This window comes from Oncorhynchus mykiss, chromosome 30, assembly GCF_013265735.2.
Source record: "Oncorhynchus mykiss isolate Arlee chromosome 30, USDA_OmykA_1.1, whole genome shotgun sequence".
In the NCBI taxonomy this organism is placed as follows: Eukaryota; Metazoa; Chordata; class Actinopteri; order Salmoniformes; family Salmonidae; genus Oncorhynchus; species Oncorhynchus mykiss.
In genome coordinates this window covers 39,799,519-39,809,224 of record NC_050570.1, presented here as the reverse complement: position 1 = coordinate 39,809,224, position 9,706 = coordinate 39,799,519, and the positions used below count along the sequence as shown (strand labels likewise).

The 9,706-nt window shown below is 46.5% G+C and overlaps 1 protein-coding gene across 2 annotated transcripts; it reads right to left on the bottom strand.

The window, feature by feature from the left end:
- Positions 1–574: 574 nt before the first annotated feature.
- Positions 575–9,187, bottom strand: LOC110521817 (transmembrane protein 125). 2 transcript variants are annotated; one of them, XM_021599704.2, is made up of 3 exons: positions 8,587–9,187; positions 3,148–4,412; positions 575–1,976 (listed from the first exon to the last, which is right to left on the bottom strand). In XM_021599704.2, exon 3 carries the CDS (start codon positions 1,678–1,680, stop codon positions 1,000–1,002), a length of 681 nt encoding a protein of 226 aa, XP_021455379.1. In that variant the 5' UTR covers positions 1,681–1,976; positions 3,148–4,412; positions 8,587–9,187; the 3' UTR covers positions 575–999. The 2 variants fall into 2 exon arrangements, with proteins under 2 accessions (XP_021455379.1, XP_021455378.1); XM_021599703.2 differs by lacking the exon at positions 3,148–4,412 and having other exon boundaries at positions 8,587–9,186.
- Positions 9,188–9,706: the final 519 nt, after the last annotated feature.

Below are 9,706 nucleotides of genomic sequence, written 5' to 3'. Positions count from 1 at the left end.
TGTGTGTGTGTGTGTGTGTGTGTGTGTGTGTGTGTGTGTGTGTGTGTGAGGGTGGTAAGGGAAAGCCGTACTGGGCGACGCCAACCCCTTACGATCCACAGCCTGCCCATTGTCCATTGGCCTGGCCGGCCGTCGGTACAACAACAATGGCCGCCTCAGTGACCCCTATTGTCTCTGAGCGACAGACAGCTCACATGTACTGCCTGATAAGGAGTTGCGAGGGCCAGACACACACGCAAACACACACGCAAACACACAGATGCTTTGTTCAATTAAACCATATTGTACCATTTAACCAGGCGACAATGGCATTCTCCTCAGATTCTTCGTAGAGTTGCAAGGCCTTTGACTACCCAACACAGCTGTAAACCTGTGACATAAAAAGGTGACAAAATGTGACATTTATCAGGAAATCACTTTGTACAGTAACCTGTTTACATTATTCTATGATATGATTATTCCATACAGCAGCTTTTTCACAAACTGCTTTGTAGTGGATGATACTATTAGATTAGACACATTATGAATCTTAATCTTTGTTCTGTGTCTGGGACCAGTGTCTGTGTCATTGTCATTCTGTTTATTTCACATTATAGAGAGTAGTGCTCTGCTGGGGTTCCATCTCATAAGTAATTATCCAAGGATGGCCAATCATTAAAATAGAACATGTTGTGTAGACACAGCTCTCTATCCCATATTGCAATTCATGGACCTGCAAAATTGAATTGATACTTAGTTCCTCCAAAGGTGGCCACTTTGCTCAAATTCCATCTTCACATGTGATGTCCATTGGTCCCTCCCAGACAGCAAGGTGGATGTGGCCCAACGTTCACACCAAATGGGGCCCAGCAACTAAGCCCACCTATCTCAAGCCAGAGCGGACCAATAAATTCCAACCCTCCCCGGTGCCTATATATGGATAAGATCTGGGCCATATGAGTGTTGCGGTCATCTGCTGTTTAGGGCTACCTATCCCATGCCATGTCTCTGGTGGTCAGGTCAGATGAGGTTAGCCAAGCTAGAGGTGGTCTCCCTCCTACCCTGGTCCATGTGTCGTCCAGAGATAGTGAACACCCCCATGGCCCGATCCCTGAACCTCTGTCCCGGCCACGTCCTCTCCAACAGGAACACCACCCCCGTGTACACTCCCACCCCCACCACCGCTGACCCCCCTCCAGCTAACAACACCACCCCAGAGATGTACATATCATTAAGGGCTACGCCGGGCTTGGGCATGTGGTGTCCTAGTGCCAGCTTCAGCAGTACGGCCCCACAGACCACCAGACACAGCCCTGTGATGAGAACCACTAGCAGATCCGACAGCCCTCCGCTCTTCAGGATATCGATCCGCCTCCGACTACGGACGCAGTTCATGTCCTGCACGGCGGAGCTCAGGAGCTGTTTGAGGAGGACGGCCAGGGCTAAGAGACACAGAGCCATGCCCGCTCCCATGCGCCAGTCACTAGAGAAGCTGGTCGTGGTGGAGAGGAGGAGTATGCCTCCCAGGCCGCAGCCCAGGATGAGTAGGACGGCGACGGCGTAGCACAGCAGAGACTTGGCCGGGTCGCGGAACCACCACAGCTCTACCTGCTCGTCCAGTATGCTGCGCTGGATCTGGTCCGGGTCAGGACCAGCCGGCTGGTCATCCCGCATCGGGGGGAAGTCCTCCAGCTCTGGCATCCTGATTCTCCCAGCCTGACGGCCACGCTCGGCACGGCAGAACACAACCTGGACCACTGGTACGCTCAGTGCCGGGTCATAGTTCCTGCTCTCTGAAACTCTCAGTCCTCAGTGAATCACAGCAGCCCTTGGTGGATCGATCACTGGGCCTCTCTCCGGATCACAGTTCCTTTTCACTGGATTACAGGTATTATTTGTGGATCACAGGTTCCCTCATGTAATCCACTGCAGCCTGAGAGGACAGCCCGTCACTGAACCCTCAGAGCTATGGGACCAGGATGGAGCCTGATAGATACCTGGGGAGAGGAGAGACAGGGAAGATAAAAGCCACCTGCTGACATGCACGCACGCACACACTGCGGCATATGCCATCTTCACAGCAGCTGTAAACAGTAGAGCTCCTGCCATATAAACAGAGGTAGCCTGCAGAGAGAGGTGTTTGGACTGACTGAAACCATACTGCTGAAATGGCAACCTGAAACCCCCTCATTCTCACTCCGCAAATTTGTACAGAGGCAATCAGGTGAGACCACTATCAGAGGCTAATCGAACAAACAACACACACACTTTCTATTCCGCACCTTTCTCTCCCTCTCATACCATGGCCTGTCATCTTTACGGTGCACTCCTCCTGTGCATGCAGACCAGCACCCTGTAGCTATGTGTAGTAACCCAGGTCTCGTCCTCCGTGTTGTGAGCAAAGCAACCTCTTGTTTATTCCCCCGGGGGTGATGTTTCTAAGATAGCGGCGCAAGCGACAAAGGGGCCGAAGTATTCATCCCTTTATCAATAAGCTGTCCCTGTAGTCCCAGCGACTCTCAAGGTTACGCCGCAGACAGCTTGTCTTTAAAAGCCTGTCAGCGTGTTTACTATCAAAGTCAGCAGCGCGAGCCGAGGCGCGAGGCGAGCGCAGAGCGGCAGGCCTGCTTACACAAACACGACCTGTCTGCCGGAGCTGAACAGCAGCAGGGTGTGATGAGACCTCATCACCAACACAGAGGGACTATCACACTGAGACAAGGTGTTCACATGAGGTGTGAAGTGAAGGGATACTTAATTACACAGAGCGCATTGTGTTTATTGGACTCCCAATGTTCGACGTGGTTTCAGTTCATAACTGTGAGGTGGATGTGTGTACCGTGTGAGAACATGGTGTGCAGTGTGTGGGAGAGAGGTGTACAGTGTGAGTGAGTGTTGTTGAGTCACTAATTAAATCCCAGCAGGTTTGGATCTGATGCCAGTGACAGAACAGGAATAGAAGGCAGTAATTAAGGTAGCATATGAGCTGGACAAAAACAATACTCACACACCTACACCTCTCTCTCTCTCTCTCGCATGCACTCACTCACACACACCTGTACACATTCTACCCCCCCCCCCCCCTCTCTAAGCCTTTCTGCCTTCTCTCTTATCACAGCTGACCTCTCCATCATATCACCCAGATTACACTGACCTCAATATAAATACCTTTATCATCTGCTCCTCTGTTTTCTCTCCCTGCGCTCTACTGTAGTCTCCCTTCCGTATTGTCTAGCAGACAATGGCTTCTCCCAAACGTCTGCACCCAACAATGTTGATGGTAGTTGTGTGCAGTGCAGCATATTTCAGTTATGCAAATGTTCTCTGAGATAATGATGATGAAATCCCAGAGATAACCGTAAGCCTTGAAAAAAAATCAGTCAGTTCATGCCTTTTTGGTTCCGAGTTTTCAGCCTGAAGGTCAGTCTGTCGGTCGGCTCGACAGAGAAGCTGTGCTTTTCTCCAATTACCTGCTATGCTTTAGGGACACCGTATTCCCTCCTCTGTTACTTGGCCCTGCTGAATTCATCCCACCAAGCCATTAGTGTCTAATTTTATGTTGGAAGTGCTATTCCCTTTTTTATTTTTTTAATATAGGAGTCGGCCATTATATGGTAATCAGTCTGTAGATCAAGAATTAATGGGTTCAATATAATAATAATGTCCAGTAAAGAATAAACAGAATTGTGTTGTTTGACTTCTGTCTGGAGGAGAGGAGAGTCAAGAGAGCCAGAGAGTTGCAGAGGTTTTGCTTTGATCTGCAGTTAAAACGGCAGAAACTGCTTCTACCTCTTTTCTCTTTGCAGTGTCGTTTGACCTGTGACCCCGTGACTCCGATCCCTTCAATCAGCAAGGGTTTAAAGAGGCCTATAGAGCTCCCAGCAGCACTGAGCCTGAGCTTGGCTGTAGAGTCCGTTTAATAATTAATCCAGGCCTGAGAGGCCAGGCCAGCCAGGAGGGAAAGAGGAGAAGTCCCAGACAGGATGAAGTTTCACTGGCTTTCAGCAAACTAATGTCGTACTCCTGCACTGGTCCTGGTCCATCAGCACATTCTCATACAGTCTAAACAGGCATGGAATGGAACGCCTAAAGAAGAAGTCTGATGGTGGTGAAATCTCAAAGGCACAAATTAGCCGGAGACAAACAAAACAGGGACCTCACCGAGGTCCTGCTGTGTGAATGTGTTTATCTGAGGCCCTTGGAGAGGATGTGGGGCTAGGAGTTGCCGTGGCGACGGAGCTCCCTCTTCCTGTTCCTGTCAATGGGCGGTCTCTCTGTGGCGGTGTGGTCCCCCACGGGCGAGGAGAGGGGTCAGGGTTGGCACCATCTGTCCTTGTGGTGGGAATCAGTGCCAAATGCCATGGGGGCCGGGAGGCTGTGAGGCTGGTGCTGCTAGGGGCTGGCGGCAGGCAGGCGTCTGGGGATGAGATGTTCTGGGTAGAGGTGGCGTGGTGGGTGGAGAGAGGGGAAAAGAGACAATGAGGGTTTGAGGGAGAGAGTGAGGGAGAGATGAGAGAGGGAGGGGAGAGGTTAGTAAGTACACAGAGGGAAGGAGAGAGAGAGAGATGAGTGGGAGAAAGAGACAGAGGTTGTGAATGGTTCTTTATTCAGGCCGTGTCTCTGTTCCTGTCACTTTCCAGTCGGGGGCCTGGGGACCCTCTCTGTGGCTAGGCACAGTGAGGGGACAATGGGCTGACTCACTGCCTGTGTCTCGGTCTCCTTGTCACTGTGTCCTCCTCAGACATCAGACCCAGGATGCCTTCAGTCGGCAATGGGAGAGGAAGGGCGATAGAGAGATGTAGCGAGGTTTGGGAGGGCAGGTTCGGTTCAGTTAGGTTTAGTCACACCATCCCAAATTTGCTTTAATGCTATTTTAAATTGGACACTGTCAAGAGACTCGTACAAACTTAAAACACTGGTATTTCCAGCCTGCTGGTCTCAGACACCTGGCTCTAGCTCTTCTGAAACTGGATGGAGAAACAACAGAACACAAGCACACGGTAACCGTATGCCCCTGAACAGCATTTCTATCCTAGGATGCAGACTGTTTCCTCTCTCTTTCTGCGTTGCTTTCTCCTAGCGGCCTGCCTGATAACACAGGGAGTTTGAGTCCATGGCCCCAGTATGCCTGTACTGAGCACAGCTGCAATATTAAACCACTAATCAAATCACCAATTAACATGCAGTCGCGTCTTGTCTCCCTTGCCTTGCTCCACTCTGCAGGAAAGGAAACTGGTTTACTTATGTTTTTTTTTGTTCAACTTTTCCTTTTTAATCTCGGTGTAGCTGTGTGGGTTTAGAGGCAGCCTTCAGCATATTTACATCTCTCTGCTCTGGGAAACAGGAGACTAACCTACAACCTGATCCTCACAGGGTTCCAGGCTGCAACCTACCTAACACAGCACAAGCCAGAACACAATCTGTGTCATACACATATAGTACCAGTCGGTTTGGACACGCCTACTCATTCAAGGGTTTTTCGTTCATTTGAACTATTTTCTACATTGTATTATAATAGTGACGACATCAAAACTATGAAATAACACATATTGAATCATGTAGTAACTAAAAAAAAAGTGTTAAACAAATAAATGTATTTTATATTTGAGATTCTTCAAAGTACCACTGATTGGCTCAAACACATTAAGAAGGAAAGAAATTCCACAAATGAACTTTTAACAAGGCACACCTGTTAATTGAAATACATTCCAGGTGACTACCTCATGAAGCTGGTTGAGAGAATGCCAAGAGTGTGCAAATCTGTCATCAAGGCAAAGGGTGGCTACTTTAAAGAACTTCATAAAATATATTTTGATTTGTTTGACACTTTTCTTTCATAGTGCAGAAACGTAGAAAATAGTCAAAATAAAGAAAAAACCCTGGAATGAGTAGGTGTGTCCAAACGTTTGACTGGTACTGTACATCGGTGACACACACACATACAGTTGAAGTCGGAAGTTTACATACACTTAGGTTGGAGTCATTAAAATTTGTTTTCCAACCACTCCACAAATTTCTTGTTAACAAACTATAGTTTTGGCAAGTCGGTAGGTAGGACATTTACTTTGTGCATGACACTAGTAATTTTTACAACAATTGTTTACAGACAGATTATTTCACTGTATCACAATTCCAGTGGGTCAGAAGTTCACATACACTAAGTTGACTGTGCCTTTGAACAGCTTGGAAAATTCCAGATAATTATGTCATGGCTTTAGAAGCTTCTGATAGGCTAATTGACATAATTGAGTCAATTGGAGGTTTACCTGTGGATGTATTTCAAGGCCTACCTCAGTGCCTCATTGCTTGACATCATGGAAAAATCTAAAGAAATCAGCCAACACCTCAGAAAAAAATGTGTAGACCTCCACAAGTCTGGTTCATCCTTGGGAGCAATTTCCAAACACCTGAAAGTACCACGTTCATCTGTACAAACAATAGTACTCAAGTATAAACACCTTGGGACCACACAGCCACCATACCGCTCAGGAAGGAGACACGTTCTGTCTCCTAGAGATGAACATACTTTGGTGCGAAAAGTGCAAAAGACGTACAAAAGTATCTTTAGCCACAGTAAAACGAGTCCTATAATCGACTTAACCTGAAAGGCCGTTCAGCAAGGAAGAAGCCACTGCTCCAAAACCGCCATAAAAAAGACAGACTAAGGTTTGTAACTGCACATGGGGACAAAGATCGTACTTTTTGGATAAATGTCCTCTGGTCTGATGAAACAAAAATAGAACTGTTTGGCCACAATGACCATCGTTATGTTTGGAGGAAAAAGGGGGAGGCTTGCAAGCCGAAAAACACCATCCCAATCGTGAAGCACGGGGTGGCAGCATCATGTTGTGGGGGTGCTTTGCTGCAGGACGGCCTGGTGCACTTCACAAAATAGATGGCATCATGAGAAGGAAAATTATGTGGATATATGGAAGCAACATCTCAAGACATTAGTCAGGAAGTTAAAGCTTGGTCACAAATGAGTCTTCAAAATGACCCCAAGCATACTTCCAAAGTCGTGGCAAAATGGCTTAAGGACAACAAAGTCAAAGTATTGGAGTGGCCATCACAAAGCCCTGACCTCAATCCCATAGAAGATTTGTGGCCAGAACTGAAAAAGCGTGTGCGATCAAGGAGGCCCACAAACCTGACTCAGTTACACCAGCTCTGTCAGGAGGAATGGGCCAAAATTCACCCAACATATTGTGGGAAGCTTGTGGAAGGCTACCCAAAACATTTGACCCAAGTTAAACCATTTAAAGGCAATGCTACCAAATACTAATTGAGTGTATGTAAACTTCTGACCCACTGGGAATGTGATGAAAGAAATAAAAGCGGAAATAAATCACTCTACTACTATTCTGACATTTCACATTCTTAAAATAAAGTGGTGATCCTAACTGACCTAAGACAGGTAATTTTTACTAGGATAAAATGTCAGGAATTGTGAAAAACAGAGTTTAAATGTATTTGGCCGAGGTGTACGTAAACTTCCGACATCCACTGTACATGGACCCGCACGCTCCTTAAACATCACCCGTTCACTTACTATTCTCTCTCTCATTCTCTCTGTTTCTCCCTGCCATACACAAGCACGCATTGACCTTTGCTTTGTATGGTAGCTTTATAAAAGTGGAGTCATCGTCCATGACACAGCTACATCATAACAGTGTTCAGAGGTTGGAGGACAACACTAACACTGTGGTCCAAAGGTTAGGGTGGGATGTGATATTGACAGAAACAAGTTACAGTATAGGCTACTTCCTGGTTCACTTAAGTCAAAACACACGAGACAATTCAGTCCTGTTCCACCCATTTGGTCGGTCAATAAAAGGTTCATATTCATTCAGCTATTCCAGTATGGCATAAATGTGCCTGAAAACAGAATATGCTAAATTATTTGCATCATATGTAGACTGAAGAATGGACAGGATAAGGAGTATGTTTTTTGTCTGTAATAAATGTACCATAAGGTCACTGGTCTGTTCACACTATTTGTTAATGTACTAATAATTAAACCTTATATCAAACAGCTAATAACCATGATTACATATTTTAGAAATACCTTTATGGGGGGAGGCAAGTGGCCAATTTCTCACTTAATTGTTTTTTTTATGAATATCTCAATTATGAGCAACAATGTATTTTCATGGGAGATAACTTTCATGAAAATAGGCTTGGACTCTTTCAGAAAATACATCGGGTTATTTGAATTCAATGTGTTGCAACTGCAGTGAGCTAACTCTCCGATGTAGCCGACTCTGTGATAATTGTCTCATGAGAATGGTGACATGGTAGACATTTCAATAAACATACAGTAACACATTTCCTTAGGCTGTCATTAAAGCTAAATAACAGTCACATGATGAACTCCTTCACCTCTATTAACTGGACATTTTAAAAATGGGAAATAGGCTCGTCTATGCAGTGGTCTGACTACCTACTTCAATTAAGTAGCCCAGAAAGAAACTAAAAAGGAGGTGCATGGATTCATATTATAATAGAAAGTTACAGCGTGCTTTTGGTAATTTGACTGGTAATTTTATCGAAACGACTGTGCGATTCATTCACCGTCTGTCTGGCATTTATATTCAGTACGTTATTTACCTGTCCGTGCTGCTGACACGTTCCCTGTCGCTCTTAATCCCCGTTTCTCAGTGGCGTGAAACGGAACCGCTCCACACACAGATCTGCGCTCGTGCGCCGGGAGCTATTTCCAATTCCCAACCATATGCCGCGGCTAATCTGGTGCGTGCAGAAACTGTTTGAAACCGTCTCGTCTCGATAATCAACGCACAACTCTGACTAGACTACCTTTCTGCGGTGTGGAGCCACTGAGGGCGATGAAAGTGTGTGCCTCTCGCTCCCGGAACAGTGCTCAGGTCGAGTGGACTATCCCTGTTGCAGGTCTGGTCACAAGACGCCGCAGCGACGCCGTTTGGGAGGCGAGAGCTGATCGGGCTACACTTTCAGACACACTCCACGTATGCAGTTATCCTACTTGGGCTACAGTGCAGCGCGCGACCTTTCGCCGACGTCCCACGGGGAAAGCCCGCGCTCTAGGCTGGAATTATAACCACATCTCATGAAGGGGGGTATGCACGGTTGAGATAGCACGGAGCAAACAGACAAAATAGGATTTTCCCAATACTTTTTCAGAGCCAGAGAATGACAGGCATATCGTTTTTTGCCATATCCCATTATTATGGTTGTAATAAGAAGGAATACCATTTCACCGGGCAGCCCCGTTAAATATGCACACCACATGCCTCAATCAAAACACAAATAGACTACTGACAAGCCTATAAAATATTGAATCAATATGGTGTAGACTGTTGTGGATTAACAATAAACAACCATGTCAATTGGTCTTGTTAATTAATCGTTTGTCATAAAAACGTTCATATTGTTATTTTTATTCTGTTATATTGTTCTTTATATTCTGTTTATTATGATGTGGAGGTCTTATACTGCATGGGTCTGTGTGTTGGGTGAGTGGTAGTGGTGGTGAGGAGGTTGTGTATTGGTTTGGAGAGAGGGTAGCTTGGCGGGGGACGGGGGTCTGTAGTGGGGGTGATGGTGGGTATGTGTTGGTTTGGAGGGAAGGTAGTTTGGTGGTGGAGGGGTGTCTGTAGGGGTTTGGAGGGAGGATAGCTTGGTGCTGGAGGGAGGTCTGTAGTGGGGGGGGGGGGGGGGGGGGGTGTATGTGTTGGTTTGGAGGGAAGGT

Excerpts from the sequence above, each read along its gene's own strand:
- LOC110521817 (XM_021599704.2), bottom strand. The coding sequence starts at position 1,680 with ATGCCAGAGCTGGAGGACTTCCCCCCGATGCGGGATGACCAGCCGGCT.